Source organism: Nicotiana tabacum, chromosome 24 (genome assembly GCF_000715075.1).
Source record: "Nicotiana tabacum cultivar K326 chromosome 24, ASM71507v2, whole genome shotgun sequence".
NCBI lineage: Eukaryota > Viridiplantae > Streptophyta > Magnoliopsida > Solanales > Solanaceae > Nicotiana > Nicotiana tabacum.
In genome coordinates this window covers 3751308-3771991 of record NC_134103.1, presented here as the reverse complement: position 1 = coordinate 3771991, position 20684 = coordinate 3751308, and the positions used below count along the sequence as shown (strand labels likewise).

The 20684-nt window shown below is 31.9% G+C and overlaps 1 protein-coding gene across 2 annotated transcripts; it reads left to right on the top strand.

The window, feature by feature from the left end:
- Nucleotides 1-3084: 3084 nt before the first annotated feature.
- LOC107768435 (fructose-bisphosphate aldolase 3, chloroplastic) lies at nucleotides 3085-7140 on the top strand. Of its 2 annotated transcripts, none has more exons than XM_075247117.1 (6): nucleotides 3085-3455; nucleotides 4746-5015; nucleotides 5149-5258; nucleotides 5385-5475; nucleotides 5753-6022; nucleotides 6584-7140. In XM_075247117.1, exons 1-6 carry the CDS (start codon nucleotides 3288-3290, stop codon nucleotides 6860-6862), a joined length of 1188 nt encoding a protein of 395 aa, XP_075103218.1. In that variant the 5' UTR covers nucleotides 3085-3287; the 3' UTR covers nucleotides 6863-7140. The 2 variants fall into 2 exon arrangements, with proteins under 2 accessions (XP_075103218.1, XP_075103219.1); XM_075247118.1 differs by lacking the exon at nucleotides 3085-3455 and adding an exon at nucleotides 3729-3750.
- The last annotated feature ends 13544 nt before the right edge of the window (nucleotides 7141-20684 follow it).

Here is a 20684-nt window from a genome sequence, read left to right as displayed (position 1 = left end):
TACACTCCAGGTATTCCATCTTCGTCATGCTCAACTTGAAACCCTTAGATTCAAGAGTCTGTCTCTAAACCTCCAGCCTCTCATTAACACCGTCTCGGGACTTATCAATGAGAACTATGTCATCAGCGAATAGCATACACCATGGCACCTCCCCTTGAATATGGTGTGTTAACGCGTCCATCACCAGGGCAAACAAGAATGGACTGAGGCGCGAAACCTTGGTGTAACCCCATAACAACCGAAAAATGCTCAGAGTTGCCTCCTACTGTCCTAACCCGAGTCTTAGCCCCATCATACATGTCCTTAATTGCCCTAATATAGGCAGCCGACACACCTTTTGCCTCCAAGCATCTCTAGAGAACTTCTCTAGGAGCCTTGTCATATGCTTTCTCAAGGTCAATAAACATCATGTGCAGATCCTTCTTCCTCTCTATGTACTATTCCACCAACTTCCTAACAAGGTGTATAGCTTCTGTAGTAGAACGACCCGCCATGAACCCGAACTGGTTGTCGGATATAGGAACTGTCATCCTCACCCTCGCTTCAATCACCCTATCTCAAACGTTCATGGTATGGCTCAGTAATTTGCTACACCTATAATTGTTACAACTCTGGATATCACCTTTGTTCTTATACAACGGAACCATCGTACTTCATCTCCACTCATCAGGCATCCTCTTCGCCCTAAAAATAACATTAAACAACCCAGTCAGCCACTCCAAACCTTCTCTACCCACACACTTTCAAAATTCAATCGAAAATTCGTCTGGCTCGGTCGCTCTGCCCCTACTCATCTTACGCATAGCTCCCACGACCTCCTCAACCTCGATGCGCAGTACCCAAAGTCACAGTAACTCTCAGAATGCTCCAGTTCACCTAGCACAATATCCCGATCCCCTTCTTCATTCAGAAGTTTATGAAAGTAAGTCTGTCATCTCCTCTTAATCTGGGCATCTTCCATCAATACTCTATCATCGTCGTCCTTGATGCATCTCACTCGATCCAAATCCCGAGCCCTCATCTCTCTCGTCTTGGCCAGCCGGAATAACTTCTTCTCTCCGCCTTTCCCCCCCAGTTCCTCATACATACGACCATAAGCCGCAGTCTTAGCCTCCGTGATTGCCATCTTAGCTTCCTTCCTAGCTACCTTATACCTCTCCATGCACGTTCACCTCCCCTCCTCACATATGCTTCCTACTAACTTCAGGTACGCCGTCTTCTTCGCTTTCACTTTACCTTGGACTATTTCATTCCACCACCAATCTCCTTTATGCCCGCCAGAAATGCCCGTCGAGACCCCAAACTCCTTTCTCGCAGCCTCCCTTATACTGTCTGTAATCATCGACCACATAATGCTCGCATCACCACTGCTCCTCCAGGCTCCCATATCTGACAACCGCCCCTCCAACTCTTGGGCTTTATCCTTAGTCAAGGATCCCCACCTGATTCTAGGTCTTCCTCGGGCATACCTTTTCCTCCTCTTTAACATAATACCAATGTCCATCACTAAGAGCCTATGCTGCGTCGCGAGAATCTCATCCGGAATAACCTTGCAATCCTTGTACAACCCTCTGTCACACCTCCAGAGGAGGAGATAGTCAATCCGAGTCTTCGCCACCGAATTTTGAAAAGTAACCAAATGCTCCTCCTTCTTCGGAAAGCTTGAGTTCGCAATCACCTACCTAAAAGCCTTAGCGAAGTCCAACGGTGAGGTACCTCCTCCGTTCCTCTCCCCAAAACCGAAGCCTTCATGCACCTCGATGTAACCACCAACGGACAACCCAATATGACCATTAAAATTCCCTCTTATGACTTAATTATATATAAGTTGTATATAAATTATATGTAAATTGTAATTTTTGATAGGATTTGGTACAAAAAATATGTATTTAAGTTGTAAATAAATTGCAGATTTTGACCGAATTTGTATATATTTTGTAAAAAAAACTTTAGTTACTTTATGTAAATCTGAAACTTAGACAAAGCCGGATAAATAAATTTAAATTCTCATATATAGACGAAACAATCCCAAGAATATTGATGTTTCAATGCATCATATATAAATTCGTCCATTTGTTCAATTTTTGCTAAATATATAGTATTAACTTATGGATTTTTTTTTTGATAACTCTAATAAATTGAATTTACAATTCTTATTTAAAAAAAACCCGTAAAAAACAAACAAGAAAAAAGAATCAAAACTAATCGATAGGAATTTATTTTCATGAAAGTTAAATCAAACGCAATTACAAACACCTATAATAACCTTTCATATAATACAATGGGGTCGTTTATGCCACGATTATAATGCATGTATTTTATATATATATACGGTCGTTTATGCCACGATTATAATGCATGTATTTTATATATATATATATATATTTTAAAAAAAATAGTCAGAAAGCATTCCTTTCATTATTTATACATTTATTCTTGTTACATATTTTGTCCCATATAAAATTATGTATATAACTTCTCGCACAACTTAATACATATATTATTAAATATCACAAACTAAATGTATGTAAGGATTACTTATTTCTTATGCTATAAATCAAATATTATATTATCTTAAGCAAAATTCAGACGCTAAAATTAATCATTCCATACCAAGCCGAAATATGCACATCCTATACGAACAATTGATATTATTTGGACAACATTTAAGATTATCTTCGTTAGTAAAATATATATAAACTTATCTTCGTTAGTCTTATTTATGGTTCTTTATTATGCATGTTGTATCATTCACGTCCGTTATTATATTATATTGTTGTTAATATTCTTTGCTACTTGATTACTTTATCTTCATTGTTCCTTGAATCGAGTGTCTATCAAAAACTAAGTCTCTATCTCTATGAGATAGGGATAAGATTCGAATACATACTACCCTCTACACATTCCAATAGTATATGATAACTTTATTCTATATTTGACTATGTTAGTCATATATATATATATATATATATATATATATATATATATATATATATAGTAAAAAATATAGTATATTTAATCGATTAGTTTTTAGAGCGCTAAAAATATAAGTACATTTTTTCGTATTATTTGATAGCTCGGCAACTAGAGTTGTCCGTACTGTTTTACCAGCGGACTTTTCGAGGAACCCAAAAAACAAAACTCTGTTTACACTCCTCTTGTTAAAGCCGTCTCCCACCAACCCCGAACGTCGCTCTCCATTATTTAGCAGTAGCCGTCTCTACCAATTCTCAACCAAAAAAAAGCACTATTTTCACAGAGCAAAAAGAAGAGGCGACTCTCAAAAAATGGCAGCAAGTTCCAGTCTGTTGAAGCTAAACGCCTCTTCATCTTCATTGATCGGTCAACAATCGTTTAATCAACGATCAGGATCTTCCTGCCGTTTGCCGTCTTCTACTCGCCGTGTTAATGTTATCCGCGCCGGATCTTACACCGATGAGCTCCTCAAAACCGCCGTAATCTCTCTCTCTCTCTCTCACTTTTTTTTCTGATTTTATCTGTTTGCATTTTTCGTGATCGGATCTAAAAAGCTTCTATTTGCGATGCATTAATTTTGACTTTATTTTATCTTTTTTTTTGTTTACATAAATATACTGAATTTTGGGAATGAATTGTCATTTGCTCCACTGAATTGATGAAATTGAAAAGGTTTAGTTTGTCAATTTTTTTTTTTTTTTGTATTGATGTTGATATATTTGGCTTTTGTTATGAATTGGATTTACTTACACCGATGAGCTCCTCAAAACCGCCGTAATCTCTCTCTCTCTCTCTCTCTCTCTCTCTCTCTCTCTCTCTCTCTCTCTCTCTCATACACACAGAAACTCACTTATTTGTTTGCATGTTTTGTGATCGGATCTGAAAGCTTCTTTTTACGACGTGATTAATTTTGATTTTGTTTTTTCTAATTTTTTAAGGTTTACAGCATTCATTTTCTGTTGATTTTTTTTTTTTTTGTAAATTCCGCTAGTATACTGAATTTTAAAACTGTACTACCATTTGTTTAAGTGGGTTGATTGAAATTGAAAAGGTTTAGTTGGTCAACTTTTGTTTTTTAATCGTTCATAATGATGTTGATATATTTGGCTGTACTTATGAATTGGATTTCTTTATATGATTTATTCTAGTTATATAGGTCTTCAAATTCCTTTCTTTTCATTGGATGTTTAGAAAATTATTTTCCAAAGTTACTAAAAAAGTGATTCTCTGGGCTTACATTTGACCGCTACATATAAACATGCTCATTACGTGCCTGAATTCGCATTTAGTTCAGGAAAGACTGATTTTAAGAAAGTTTTAGCTATTTTAAGGGTGCCTTTCATCTAATTAGAGTGATGTCTTGTCTGTTTCACGCTGTAAATAACAAGAAAAAGCTGATCTTTTTGTTTTCTGGTAGTTTACAAACCCTTTCTTGAAGGAAGGAACTTTATTGATGGAACCTCATTTTCTTAAATTTAATGTAATTTAGCTTTAAAGTTGATAAAAGTTAGAGGTTGAGTCAGTGGGTTTAGATGAAGTGCGATTTATTACATCCATGCATATGATTTTTTTTTTGCATATGTAGACATGGTCCGAGCCACAATCAGTGGGTTTGGTAGTGTGTTCACAATACAAAGTGCTAGATCCGCCTCTGAATTAAAAGTGACTTTTCTGTAACGTCCTTGTAAACTTAGACAATGTATAGTAGAATATGCTTGTGCAATATATAATGATTTTGAACTAAGCTGCTCATTGTTTTGTTGATGTAGAAAACTATTGCATCTCCTGGAAGGGGCATCCTTGCCATTGATGAATCAAACGCAACTTGCGGAAAGAGACTGGCGTCAATTGGTCTGGACAATACAGAAGCAAACAGACAAGCTTACCGTCAACTCTTGTTGACCACTCCCGGACTAGGTGATTACATCTCTGGTGCCATTCTATTTGAGGAGACACTTTATCAGTCAACTACCGATGGGAAGAAGATGGTTGACTGCTTGCGCGATCAGAATATTGTACCTGGGATCAAAGTTGACAAGGTGTGATTTTTAACTTGTTTCTATGTTTTGTGTAACTTTTTCCGCGCTTCAGGGATTATGCTGCTACTTTTGTACAAATATTTTTTTTGCCTGTTGAACTTTGCCCAATTTTAACCCTTCTTTTTATTTACAGGGTTTGGTACCCCTACCAGGATCCAATGATGAATCTTGGTGCCAAGGGTTGGATGGATTGGCTTCTAGGTCTGCTGAATACTACAAGCAAGGGGCCCGTTTTGCTAAGTGGTATGTTGTGCACTTTCTGCGTCCTCTATCATCTTTCTCTTGTCCTTTTCCTTGGAAGACCGAAGTGGTCTAAACGTTTCTGAAGAATTACGGAACATAAATCATATGCGACTTTGAAATTTTCAGGAGAACAGTTGTTAGCATTCCTTGCGGTCCTTCTGCTTTGGCGGTAAAAGAAGCTGCCTGGGGTCTTGCTCGATATGCTGCTATCTCTCAGGTGCTTTTTAGGACTTTCTTTCTATCTTTCCAAAGATAAAACATGACAATAGGTTTCTCTTACTCAAAAGAAAAAAAAGATATAACAAGAAAGTAGGAGACACTAAGTCACCAGATTCACCAATTTAAGCATTTGTTGGTCGCACGTTTTTGGGATATTTTCCCATCTTAAGAATTTGGAGAACAATCTTTAAGGCATCAGATATGTTTTTGGGGAATGATGGAAGTTTATCTTTCTATTCATGGATTGCTGAAGATTATTTTCTTACATTCTGCAGGACAATGGTCTAGTGCCAATTGTGGAGCCTGAGATTCTTCTTGATGGAGACCACCCAATAGAAAGAACACTTGAAGTTGCTGAACGTGTTTGGGCTGAAGTATTCTACTACCTTGCAGAAAACAATGTTGTTTTCGAAGGAATTCTGCTTAAACCTAGCATGGTTACTCCTGGGGCCGAACACAAAGAGAAGTCTTCTCCAGACACTATTGCTAAGTACACACTCAGAATGCTGAAAAGGAGAGTTCCTCCTGCTGTTCCAGGAATCATGGTACATATCCCTTTCCCTTCCTAACTGATTCCAATAGATAGGAAATATATGCTGTCACATATTCACTATTTCAAGAGGCAAATAATCATTTCCCAAAGTGATATTTTAATCCTCGATGTTCTCGTGGGAGCTGTGGTATTTTCTCTGTGATTCCTCATTTGTTTCTTTGCTTTTTGTTTCAAACTAATCTGAGTTGAACCCATAAGAAAGGTGAGAGAAACATCATCTCACAGATCTCTCTTCCCCCCCCCCCACCCTCCCCCCCAAAAAAAAAAAAAAATCGCATCCCATAATGCCTGGAAATGTCGGTTGGTATCTTCAACTTGGGGTTATCTGGATTTAGTGTTGCCACCATCATTGTTAAGGTTTCAAATAGCTTACCTGTAGAATATTTAATGTTGATACCTATTACCGGGAAAGGGATCCTAAATTATGACATGATTGAATTCTCAGCCCTTTGAAAAAAATATAGCAGGCATTATTCTGCTGCTCCTTATTGGTTTTTTTTATTCCATTTCTTGGTCAACTATGCTAAAAATCGGTGTGCTTCTCACCTTTCAGTTCCTCTCGGGGGGACAATCCGAAGTGGAAGCGACACTCAACCTCAACGCCATGAACCAGAGCCCCAACCCATGGCATGTGTCGTTCTCATATGCACGTGCACTCCAGAACACAGTGCTTAAGACATGGCAAGGTCGTCCTGAGAATGTAGATGCTGCACAAAAGGCACTCTTGATTCGTGCAAAAGCAAACTCCTTGGCTCAGCTTGGAAAATACTCTGCAGCAGGTGAAAGCGAGGAAGCTAAGAAAGGAATGTTTGTTAAGGGCTACACCTACTAAGCACTCCGCTTTGCTGCAACTTTATGTACTTTCCAGTTTTTTATCGTTTGCTAGATTTGAATGCTGAAGAGGTTTTTAGTGGACTAATTGCTCTTTCTTCTTTTTTGATCTCAAGTTAGTTTACTTGATTAATAAGCTGCAAGGGGTGATTCGTCGAAACACAATCCCAGAAGTTCTCGGGTTTATACTTTATATATGAGGGACATGTATGTCTACAAGAATGTTTAGAATACCTTGTTATTATTATCCCTATATTGAGGACTCTTTAAACTATGCAATCTTTTTCCAAGCGCTCATTGATTTTAAATTCTAATTTCCTGTAATGCTGCATTTGTTCGTTCCTTGCTGGTTTTATTCATAAACATCTACTATTTTTTTTCTTCTTTCTATACAGTGACTTGTACTTTTGATCCTTTAGAACTTCCAAGGTACACCAGAAGACAATAACAATATAAGGAGAACACATTAATGAAATTTTGTATACACTGTTTCTTGTCTTAAATAAACCGCGCTAATTCACTAACCAATAAAATCAATAATGAGCTTTGAATAATGGATCTGCCTCTCTCCACTTCTCAACTTACATACTAGGTAAACTTCTGCATAGAGTTTTGAACTGAATCTGTGACGTGTGTTTAACCCATATATTAATAGTTGTGCTCTTACCACTAGACCAAAGCCTGATATACGCTTTGATTTGATTGTTGGCGAGAGGATGGTGAAAATAGCACGGGCTAGTCGATTTGATTGTTAGCGAGAGGATGGTAAAAATAGCACGGGCTAGTAAGTTTTCGGACTGGTCATTCAAAAATAGTGTCAGCGTTTGCCAAGTCATTGAAAAATAGCCACTATTTTGCTGCAACAAAGACTAGTCCAATATAATATACTGGAGTTCCAATATACTTTGCTGGAGTATTTTTCCGAATTTTGAACAATGTTTTCGTTCATATTTATCTTTACATGAAAAGTAGCTAAATTTCGATAACTTTTGAAATTGTGACTATTTTTGAATGATCACTCGTAAATTTGACTATTTTTTAATTTCTCCGGAGAGATGCGACCGTCGTTGTGACTGACTGCCTTAGCAAATACGCACAATATTTTTCCCTATCCCATTCTATCTATAAAATTCCACGTTTCGCTTTCTCGAACCTAGTTATCAGCGACCAGCCTCTATCACCAATTCTCCGGTCCTTGATATTTCAATTTTTCTTTGTCCACCTCCTGAATTTGTTCAGGATTAATTTCATATATGGTTGCTAAACTTTATCCACTGTACTAGTAAAATCATAAAAATCATTTTTTGTCATTTAATTTAATTGTGCTTTACCAAACATATACAACAACAATATACCCAATATTATCCCACACCGTGAGGCTGAAGAGGGTAGTGTGTACGCAGACCTTACCCCTACCTTGTGAGGATAGAGACTTTACCAAACATATGTAAACAAATATTTTTTGTTACGTCAAAGTAACTGAATTTTATCCACTATAACAATAAAATTAATTTTACATTATTATAATAATAAAGTCACAAAATAATTTTGTGATTTTGCTACTCTAGTAGCTAGGTAAAGTGTAGTTACTTTATTATGACAAAAAATAATTCTAACTTTATTGTTATAGTGAATAAAGTGCAAATGAAATTAACCTCTAAATAGAGTATTGGTTAAGCAAGGGAACAAAGCATTGGTGTGCAGGTAGATATGCTGAAGGAAGTAGCTCCATTCAAAGGCGAATCTACCCGATTCAATCCTATATGATTACTCTTATCACCAGCAATTTTGCTATTTTTCCTAAGTTTAATTAATAACTGGAAGCAACTATGCTATCAAATGACAAAAACCACCTGATGGATACATCAAACTCAATACTGATGGATGCAGTAAAGGAAGTCCAGGCCTAGCAGGAAGAGGTGGTATTTTGAGAGATCAAATAAGAGATTTGGTGATGGCTTTCTCTAGCTTTTTTGGTGTTTCCACAAATAATATGGTTGAAACGAAAGTCATTCTCATGGGAATTAAATGGTGTCTGGACAAGGGTTACGAGGAGATTTTTGTTGAATCTGATTCACAGATTTTAATCAATGCTATTAACAACCTTTCTTTCATCTCATGGCAAATTTCTCACATTCTGGAGCAAATTTTGGAGCTAGTGTAGGAAGGCAACTTCTATTTTTCTCATTGCTTTAGAGAAGCCAATTGTACAGCTGATTATCTTGCTAATTGGAGCTTACAATTGTAAATAGTTCTTATTCCTAACCTACAGTTGTATTCCATCCTCTTGTATGTACAAGGCATGCTAACTATAGCAAATGATAGTCTCATATTTTGTATCGTGGGATGAGATCAGATTATAAATCTCCATCCCACACTCTACTATTTTTTGTTAATATATAGGTTGGAGTCGAGCCTAAACCTCCTACGAAAGTGGTGAGTATTGACTTAAAAAAAACATTAGTGCAATTCTTGGTGAAATGGACAGATATTCCTGCAAAACACACTACCTAGAAATTGCAAATGAGCTACACACTTGAATTCCTTCCTTCTATCCTTGAGGACAAGGGACGTCCCTTGTGATAGGAGGCATTGATATGCAAAATAAAGTATCCATATTCAAACGCGAGAGTCATTCTTTTGATTCAGTAGAGCGAAAATTTCCTATTTAGGAGCATATAAGGGCCATTCTTCCAAGAAATAATAAAGGGATTTTTACCTACCTATACTATATAGGAAATTTATTTACCCTTCATAATCAAGTTTTAACTTAATTACATGGTCGTATACAATTTATCAATTATATACAAATTAGTTTTAAATGAGTATCCCTTGATTGTAGCCGTTTAATTTAGTAAATCCCGAAAAATCCTCACAATTCCTTGTTTACCCAGATAAACCCTAATCTTTCTAAAGGATTTTCCTCTTTCTCTCTTTGAATTCAACCCTCTTTCTACAATGTTTTTTCTTCTAAAGCTCAGAATTTTCTCTAACAATGGCGAAGAAAGGGATTAATTTTTTATCGATTTGAATTTTGCCATGGCTGGAGTTTGGAGCGTTTTTGGGCTTCCTCTTTTCTTGTTGGTGTTTTTATGGTGGATTAGCAGTAGATGTATATTAATTATTTGGCTGGATTGTTCGAATTAAAATTGCCAATCAATAAATTTTGAAGGTGTTTGACTTTCCACCATTGACAACCATTAAAAAGTTTCGAAACTTTGAATTCAGATTCGGATTTTCAAAAAAAAAAATTGTTTAGATTGAGTGTTATTGCAAACAATTGAGAATATTTTATAGAGTTTATATCTCGATTTTGAGGGTATTTGGTGAAGATTTGGCTGGATTTTCAGATTAAAATTCGAAGAAGAAGCAGAAGAACACACCATATACAAATTATATACAAAACACATACAAAAGACATATCATATAAAATTTGTATAAAAATTATATTTAAGTTATATGATGTTGTAGTTGTATTTAACTGGGTAAGAATGATGTATGAAAGTTATAAATAAGTTGTATTATATATAATTAGTTGTATGAAATTTATTTTTAGTATGATGTTGTTGTTGATATATCAAATTTTATATTAAATTTGTATGAAATTTATTTTTAATTTGTATGCTGCTTTACCATACATTATTCTTTTGTTAAAATAAGTAATTATGGCACAGAGAGAGAAGAGTTGCGCTAACTGGTAGGAGTTTTATGTAGATGAAAGTATAATTTGAATTTCGTTCCTTTCAGTTACGCCCTTTTCCAAGCAAAGAATCCTCTAATTTAAGGCACTAATAATGGATTGTATATAAATTGTAAGAAAAACTTGTTTAGGGTGGGTAATATGCCAAACTCAGACAATTTTAGTAAATAAGTTTCAAATATTGTATAGAAAGAAAAAAATTCCAACAAAATAAAAATATAGGGTCGGTAAGAGTCCGGAACCAAAATGTGATATTTTTTGACTCAAACGACCGAAATGCATGATGTATAAAGCCTTTTAACACATGGCGCACGGAAAGCAGATAAATAGAATTTAATGTACTAAATGAAGAGCAGACTGCTGGGTGGTGCAATAGTTAAAGGCTAGGTAATAAGTTGGTTTTGTCCTTGAAGTCCAATGTTTGATTCCCTCTAGCAACATTATTTTGTTTTCCTATTTCTTTTTTATTTTTCATTTATTTTTATTATTTTGTTTAAGTATTTAGATATAATACTTTAATATTTATAATTACTTTTTAATGTAATTAAAATAATTTAATATTTATTAAAAATTATGATTTTTGAATTCATTTAAAGTAAAAAAAAAAAAAGAGAAGCCTTTTATTATTTCGTTAAAAAATCTACCGACATTTTTAATAGTTGTTATTTTGTATTATACGTAAAACAAAATTATTTTTTATATTTTTTGATACAAAAAATATATATAGTTTAATCTATTGCTTGATTTTTTTTATTTTTTGATATCTTTCTTTTTAAATTTAGTTATTAAAATTTTAGTTATTAATCAAAATTCTAATTATATATTTTATATTTTTCCTTAAATGTATTTTTTATTTCTCCTTTTATTCCTTGGATATTGTAATTGTATTATCCATTAAAAGTTTTCAAATAAGAATATGGTTGTTCTTATAATCCATTAGGATTATTATTAGCTAAGTAATGGAATATAATTCTTATATTCTTATTAGGAAAACTAATTAAATGGTTGCTCATAGATTAAATTTTTTCTAATAAGAATTATCCTAAACTAAACTAAATATAACCATTTAATTTATGAAAAATCATTTAATTAATTTTTCTATACTAAATTTTCATAAACTAAACTGTATTATAACCATTTAGTTTATGAACAATTATTTAATTAAATGTCCTGATAAGAATATGAAAATCATAATCCATTACTTAGATAATAATAATTCTTCGATTATAATTTTAAAGATTAAATAGTTATAATAATTTATATTTAATAATAAGAAAATTATAAGATTTATAATTAGAATTTCGATTAATAAAATTCATATAGTGTAAATATAACTAAAATTTAATAACTAAATTTAAAAAGAAAGATATCAAAAAATAAAAAAACTTCAAGCAGTAGATTAAACACACTCTCTCTCTCTCTCTCTCTCTCTCTCTCTCTCTCTCTCTCTCTCTCTCTCTCTTATATATATATATTGTATCAAAAAATACAAAAAATAATTTTATTTTACGTATGATACAAAATAACAACTATTAAAAATGTCGGTAGATTTTTTAACGAAATAATAAAAGGCTTTTTTTTTTTACTTTGAATTTGAAATGTATTTTTTATATCTCCTTTTATTCCTTGGCTATTGTAATTGTATTATCCATTTAAAAATTTTAAATAAAAATATGGTTGTTCTTATAATCCATTAGGATTATTATTATCTAAGTAATGGAATATAATTCTTATATTCTTATTAGGAAAACTAATTAAATGGTTGCTCATAAATTTTTTTTTTCTAATAAGAATTATCCTAAACTAAACTAAATATAAACATTTAATTTATGAAAAACCATTTAATGAATTTTCCTATACTAAATTTTCATAAACTAAACTATATTATAACCATTTAGTTTATGAACAATCATTTAATTAAATGTCCTGATAAGAATATGAAAATCATAATCCATTACTTAGATAATAATAATTCTTCGAATTATAATTTTAAAGATTAAATAGTTATAATAATTTATATTTAATAATAAGAAAATTATAAGATTTATAATTAGAATTTCGATTAATAAAATTCATATAGTGTAAATATAACTAAAGTTTTAATAACTAAATTTAAAAAGAAAGATATCAAAAAATAAAAAAATTCAAGCAGTAGATTAAACTATATATATTTTTTGTTTAAAAAAATACAAAAAATAATTTTGTTTTACGTATAATACAAAATAACAACTATTAAAAATGTCGATAGATTTTTTAAAGAAATAATAAAAGGCTTCTCCTTTTTTTTTCCTTTAAATGAATTCAAAAATTATAATTTTTTAATAAATATTAAATTTTTAATTACATTGAAAAGTAATTATAAATATTAAAGTATTTATATCTAAATATTTGAACCAAATAATGAAAATAAATGAAAAATAAAAAAGAAATAGGAAAACAAAATAATGTTGCTAGAGGGAATTGAACCTTGGATCTCAAGGAGATAGCCAACTTATTAGCCTTTAACCATTGCACCATCCAACAATCTGGATTTCTTTTGGTACGTTAAATTCTATTTATCTGTGCCATGTGTATAAAAGGCTTTATACATGGGCGCTATACCTTAACGTTTAAAACGAACGTTAAGGTATAGCTCCCTTTAAAAGGGCGCTATATGTATTTTGGTCACTAAGTTTTTTTTCACGTATTTCAGTCGTTTGAGTAAAAAAAGACCACATTTTGATTACGGACTCCGGATCGGTAATGGTTGACTCTTCACACTTATTTCAATACCTCAGGTTATGATCGTGTTTTTCATTGGAACTAGAGATGGTAGGGCAAGGCAGGGCAGTCCAGTGTACTATGCTATTATTTTGTGTAGGCATGGTCCGGGGAAGGGTCGGACCACAAGGGTCTATTGTACGCAGTTTTATCCTACATTTCTGTAAGACCACAAGGGTCTATTGTACGCAGCCTTATCCTACATTTCTGCAAGAGACTGTTTCTACGGCTCGAACCTGTGGCCTCCTGGTCACATGACAACAACTTTACCAGTTACGCCATTTACCTCATGAAACTAGAGATGGTAGAACGGGCAAAAATTGATTAATTTTAATTTCTTATTAACATGGAATTCGTAACCAAGATGGATTAATAGTAGTAATTAATACAGAAAAGTGTTTTTAACAAGTATATTGTTCAAGATAAGGATAATAATTTATTAACCATCTTAATTTGGAATATTCTTTTATTTATGCTCCAGTATCTTCTAGGATCAAAAGTAATAATAAAAACATAGTAATAATAAAAGAAAGATTAATAAAAGGGGGACCAACAATATAGACTTTCTCCCCTTTCAATTCTCTGTGGTCCAGATAAGGCTTTTTGTCCAAAGAAAACCCTTGTATCAAGACCATCTAAACAAACTTTTATAGGACATTCATAGTATACATGTTAGGGTATATTATTACTCTATTTTCCTGTTTATATTGTGTCTCTTGAACATCATAATATCTTAACCACGTATCCGTTCCCTCCTTAGCCGTTAGCGCCATGCACTCCCCTATCCCAACCCTACATAGATTATGAAAACAAGAAAGAGATCATCTATTATAGTATATATATCATTATATTAGTTTTAGTATACGCACTCATTTAATCTTGTAAACCGAACATAAGAGGTGGACTAAAAACTAGCTTATTAAATAGGAGAACACATTCAATCTATAAGCCTCTTAGGAATGACAGGACTAAGTAGAGAGTAGGTGGTTCAACTAGAGAGTAGGTGGTTGGTTCAACTGAATTCCCTACGTCGAAAAATTACGTTGCACAAATAGGGTAAATATGACTTTTTTTGTTATATATGAATTGTTGAATCTCCTTGACATTGAAAAAATATATTCTAGTGTAGTGATAACTGATTTTCCAATAGGACCAATTATGACATTCTAGAATGTTTTGGATCTCTTTATATAAATTTTTAGCTCCTCAATTGCCTCTTACCAATTTTCAATGAAATCCATGCCAAGAGACTTGAGAGTGGTCCATCTATTCTATAATGCTTTTACCATCTTTTTTAGAAATTCATGTGAGACAATGACACTAAAGGCAGTCCAATATGCAAAGAATCTCGCATTCAGGTAAGGTCCGGGGAAAGGTCGTACCTTTAAAAATGTGATTTAGACAATCTACCATAATGTGAGACAATGATACTAAAGGGCAACCCAGTATACAAAGCATCTCGCATTCAGGTAAAGTTCGGAGAAATACCATACTTCTAAAAATATGATATCTTCCCTAATGTGAGATAGTGACACTCAATTGGTTTATTACAAAAAACTAGGAATTCTGGACCAGTCCTCGAAATGCGACATTGATCTGGCTGTCGGAATCATGAAATTAAATTAGGTGAATAATGTTGAGAGAAATGGAATCTGACCATATGAATTTGAGACATCAAGGGAAGCCTCTGCTCTTTCCTGTCTTCTACATACTTTTTTACTAATTGAAATCTTGATTTTTTTGTCTATTAGACCTAAGCTTTTGTCATTGTTTGGCCATTAGAGAACAAACCCATTTTCCCTCTTATTAAGCTTAGTCCAACTGTGGTCTTGTTTGTTGACGCAAATCCAAGATCTAAAGTCAACGAGTTCGATATCATTATAGAGAAAATGAACATATTTTCTCATGTATATTATCTGAAAAGAAATTAAGCAACTTTGATCTTCGTTAAATTTTTGATTTAATATTAGCGTTATTGTAAGGAGATAATAATTACTCTTAACGAAGTTCAAATTTAAGGGTAATTTTAAATCATAATCAGAAATTGAAGGATAAATTTGGACCATTTTTTGCTAAGAATTCTGACATGTGGAGTCCATCCATTCTATGCTGGAGCTCGTTAATAGTAAGGAAAAATACCAGATGAATGCTAATGGAAAAAATATGGACGGTAACCAATAGTGTAACAAATGACAAAATTGAGCAATTCCAAATATTACAAGAGCAAAATTTGAACCTTTTCCTTTATTATAAGAGTGTGTATATAATATGTTCAATTGAACCCACAAAACTCAACCTAAATCTGTCTTTTGGTAGGCTGGAATTCTCTCATCAACACTATAGATGCTAATCAACAGTGTGACGAATGACAAAATTGAGCAATTCTGAATATTACAAGAGCAAAATTTGGACCTATTTCCTTTATTCTAAGTGTGCGTATATAACTATATACAATATGTTAAGTTGAATCTACAAAACTCAGGCCTAAAATCTGCCTTTGGTGGGTTGGAATTCTCTCATCAACATCAATTAGTATAAAACATGTAGGTAATATGTTTACCTTATAATGACTCAAAGGACCAACAATGTCTGAGAAGACACCATTAAATGTTTGTCAATTTTGCTGTAATGTTTTGGTTGTTGTATGTGTGTGTTTTTTTTTTTGTGGTGTATGTGTGTAGGGGTCAGGGAAGGGTGTCCACAAAAGGAATAGTGTCACATTCATATTCACAAGTTCCAAATGACCCCTAAAGTTAGTGTCACATTTTCATTTGAGTAGACACTAAAGTTGAGGCAAAGAGGAACCTTTCACACTACTTTTTTTTTACCTCTTCTCTTTGTTTTCTGGTTGCGACTAATTCAAGAGCGCTTTCTGTTAAGATTTTTTTCATACCTAAGCTTCGAATTTGAGGGTCTAGTTAAAGATGGAGAGATTCTATACTCTACCGATTACCTTTAGAGATCGTTTGGTAGGATATATAAGAATAATACTGAATAGGGTGTATGAATAAGTTTAGTAATTCTGGGATTAGTTATGCTTGGTTTATTTCTTGTCGACTATTTAGTTTGACGTATTAAAGATTTCGAAAAGGCTGTTTTGTCTTTATGCGCGCTTATTCATGTATTAAAAATTATGGTATTGCTAATGCCATGATTTGCTATTATAAGAATAGTACCGAATATGATGTATAACTAATATTAGTTATACATACCAAACAAGATCATGACTAATTGAACTTGCTTCCCTTTTGCATCAATTGAGGTGCACATTTACAAGTTACATGTTGTCGATTGAATATGAAAAAAGTAAAAAAGAATTATGTAAATATAACAAATTCTTTATTTTCACTATTTTGTTTTTCTAAACAAAAATCTTACTGTAATTAATAATTTTAGGAGGATGGGGATGGGGGATTCAATCTTTTCAATGTTGTAAATCTGATCCATATTTGATTTGGATCTCAAATTTGAGATTCTCTTTGGGATTTTTATAAAAAAAAAAAATGGACAAGATATTTTGGTCAAATCTCAACAACATATGGTAGTGATGGATGGTTGTCAGTATGAAATTAAAAAATTAATTATTAATTTGGTAGATCCAACAAATGGATTGAAGACTAAAAAGGAGTTATTATTGACAACCTGTTTCTTTTGGCCAATCATTTGTGATCAGTAGTTCAAGAAAAAGCCTCAATTATTATGGTTATTAAAGCTAACAACTTTTGATATTTGGTCAAAATCCAACAATTATTGTCTTAGTCTATAATTCCTATTGCTTTTCCTTTTTCTTTGTATCTTTATTGCTTTCTTTTAAAAAATGACCACAATGAGAAGAAGAAGAAGGAGGAATAAGTAAAGAATATTCAGCTAAATTGAACTAAATACCTTTTCTTTATCCTTTTGTTTTTCTTTATAATTCTACCATATCTAACTTTATTGCTCAAATTTGCTTTTTTCAAATTGCTACTATATATAAAAGCGAATAACATGCAGCTTCCATCAACATATTTGTAATCGTCTGAATAATATTTGGTTAAAGTTTATAAAAAATATATTTGAAGTTAAATTGAAAATATATATTTGAAAGTGAATATGCATTGTAATACATGACTATGCTATCCCATGTTTAAAATCATGATTTCAACGGATCTTTTTATGCGTAATGGAGTTAAAATATTATTATCAACCCAAAAGAAAAAAAAAGGAAAGGGAAAGGGATTTTTTACGCTCTTTGTTTTAGATCTAAATATAAATATAGTGTATATACCAAAATAAATATGAGTCAACCATATAAATTTGGTCAAAATCAATTAAATTTTGTCGTTATAATTTATTCTGTTTTCCCCATTTCTTCAAGTATTGAAAACCATTCCACCATATGGGTACTGTTCCCTAGGACCTTTTTTTAATATTATAATTTTGGAAAATATTAAATATTTGTTATTTTGTCCTCATTTCTAACCCCTTCCCTAGGAAAACACGGGGGGGGGGGGGGGGGTGGGGGGTGGGGGGAGATATATTACTCCATGTTACGTAAAATTCAAGAATATGGGACATTGATACCCATACAATAAAATATTATTTCGCCAATTTTATTTTATATGATACTATTTTTATTTGGAGAGTCAAATAATCTTTTCTTTATTTATAAATTTTGCATATTAAATATTTTCATTATAAAAAATGCAATCTATAGTACATTTTATCAAGCTTTTTACTATGTAAATGTTATTTTTAATGTTGAAATGCCAATTATTTGGGTACTCGTACTCCAAATTCATTAGTTTTTCTTAACAAAAAAATAATAACTTTTAATCAAAAGAAAGTATGTCTAATTATTTGTTTAAGTTTTGGTGAATAAAGTTATCCAAAATTTATATTAGCGGGAGATTACATGCATTTCGTAAAATTGAGTTGCACGCAAGCTAACTCGGATCAAGATTATAAAAAAAAAGAAAAAGAAAAGGAAAGAATAAGAAAATGGGCATGAAAAGATAAAGATGGTAAGCACTTGAGCTAAGAGTTGACGAATAATAAATTGTCTCTTTCTGTTTGGAATCTCTCACTTTTTTAATTTTAATTGTACCAAATAGAAGTGGTTGTTTTGTACTTTTACAGATGTTAAAGGGCTTTAATAGTGCAAATAAATGGAATTTTGGGCCCCATTGCAATTTAATGGTTATAAGCCTAGTAGTAGTATGCCTACTCCCCTATATTTGTTTTTTGTCCCCCTATTTTAAGTCAAAATTACCAACTTTCCCCTATTTATATATATCCATAAATTGGTCTTTCCCCCCATTTTAGCACTCACTTTTAAAGAATATATCTTTTCTTCCCCGGCAATAAGAAGGAAGAAAAAGAGATATATTCTTATACTATTAAAGAAGAAAAAAATAAAGTAATAGCAAAAATTGGATTTCAAATGGAGAAACCTTTTAGAATTAAGTTTAATTACTATTTTTGAAAGATTTGAGTGTGAATTGAAAAAAATCGAATATTTAAAACAAGTAATGAGCGAATTGTTTTTGGGGATAATTTAAAATTTAATTGCTTCATTTTCAATCATAGGTGGTGTTTAGTTTTTGATATATAAAAGGGACAAACCTCATTTTTTTTTTAAATTTCATTTTTCATTAGAAGGCAAGAAGACTTTACTATTTCATGTTATCTTTTTCTCTTAAATAAAAAACCTTATATAATTTTATGGGGAAATCAGAGTTCAATAGATTAATGAACTTCTTTTTTCCATATGTATGTACTTTTTCCTTTTACAAAAAGAAGAAAAATTATTTTGCTTCCCTTTTTTTATCATCTCAATCAAAGTCAATTTGGGATAATATCATGGTTATTTAATTTTAGATATTTTATTCACACAAAAATTATATTCGATCTCCAAGAATATTCCAAAATGATAGATATCATGTTTAAAAAGCAACACAAATTCATGTTCCCTTTTCTTCCTCCTCTTTCTATTAAAGCAAATACCTACTCTTCTTTCCTTTCTCCTATTTGAAACTTTTCAAAATTTGTAGATTAGTCAACTTTATTTACTACTAAACACACTCAAATAACTTGTAATGTAAAGCATTCTTAATTTCTTCAAAATTATTTGTGTAATCCATATATAAAAGGTTAAATATTTTTTAGATTAAACACTATTTCTAGTTCAAAAGTACTTCAAGAAGAAAAAGGTGGGGAAAAAATAAGTTTACTATTCTTATACAATATGAGCTTACATAGTGTTAAAAGAAATTGTCTAGCATTTTTTTCATACTATAAAAAGAAATATTAAACTAAATATCGTGCTAATTAAAGAAAAAATTAAGTTCATCTCTCTTACACGATTTTAGATACAAATAATAGTAACTTGATGTCTTCAGTTGAGTAATTACAATAGCGTAAATAATACAAGTAATTTATTTTATGCATATAATGAATTCGCGTTATTCATTAATTTTATCAAAATCCCCTCAATTGCTGAAATAGTGATAGAGACATTTGACAAAAAAAATTCTCCTCTTAGTTAATGGTAAATACTTAAGAAATCATTTTTTCTTGATAAAATCTATATCAAATAGTACACTATAATTAGAGAAGCAGAAGACAAACGTTACCAAAAATTATTGTCCCTAGGCAAAGGGTACTTTCGTCATTTCAAAGCACAGTACAGGTACCAAACAGTAGAGCATATACCTGAAGTACATACATAATCCTATAACTCTTAAATAAGAGAATATTCAAAAAGGGCACTTTAGCAAAATCTTTAATTTACATCAAATTCCTCCAACCCGTCTACGTCAGGGTAGACTACTTACATCAAATTCCTTTGGATGCGGTCATTTTTCGAATTATATATGACACGAATTCTACGTAAACATAAAATACTTTGTGTATCATGCTGCCATTTTTTTCTTTATTTCTCCCGACCTATTATTTTCCTAAAAATATTATACCTTAAAGAAACAATAATAAATAAGTTTAACTACTATATTCACTAACTATATAAAAATCGCAAATACAATTCACTAATAATTAAAAAGAATTTTTTAGCTATTGTTATGCTTATAACTTTTTATTAATTTCCTATTTCTTTGAAGTTTCGATTAATTCAAAAAGAATCATTTTAATGTTTCTTGATTTTTCACTTGAGGTTTGGTATTCGTCTTAATGTTCCACTAATTCAAATTCGAACTGCACAACATCCATTAGAACGAAAAATACTCTTTACTAAGATTTTTTCTAATTTTAAAGTTTAAATCCAAATATTTAATTAATAACGAGAAATCTTATCTGCTCTGTCAAGTATCACTATATATAACTTAAAATCCATAATAAATACTCCTTATAATCTTCAAACCAAATC

What these genes read in the sequence shown, in the direction of transcription:
- LOC107768435 (XM_075247117.1), top strand. Translation starts at nt 3,288, where the DNA reads ATGGCAGCAAGTTCCAGTCTGTTGAAGCTAAACGCCTCTTCATCTTCA. An exon ending in GGGGCCCGTTTTGCTAAGTG is followed by an intron (nt 5,259 to 5,384) that starts GTATGTTGTGCA and finishes TGAAATTTTCAG; the next exon opens with GAGAACAGTTGTTAGCATTC. An exon ending in GATATGCTGCTATCTCTCAG is followed by an intron (nt 5,476 to 5,752) that starts GTGCTTTTTAGG and finishes TACATTCTGCAG; the next exon opens with GACAATGGTCTAGTGCCAAT.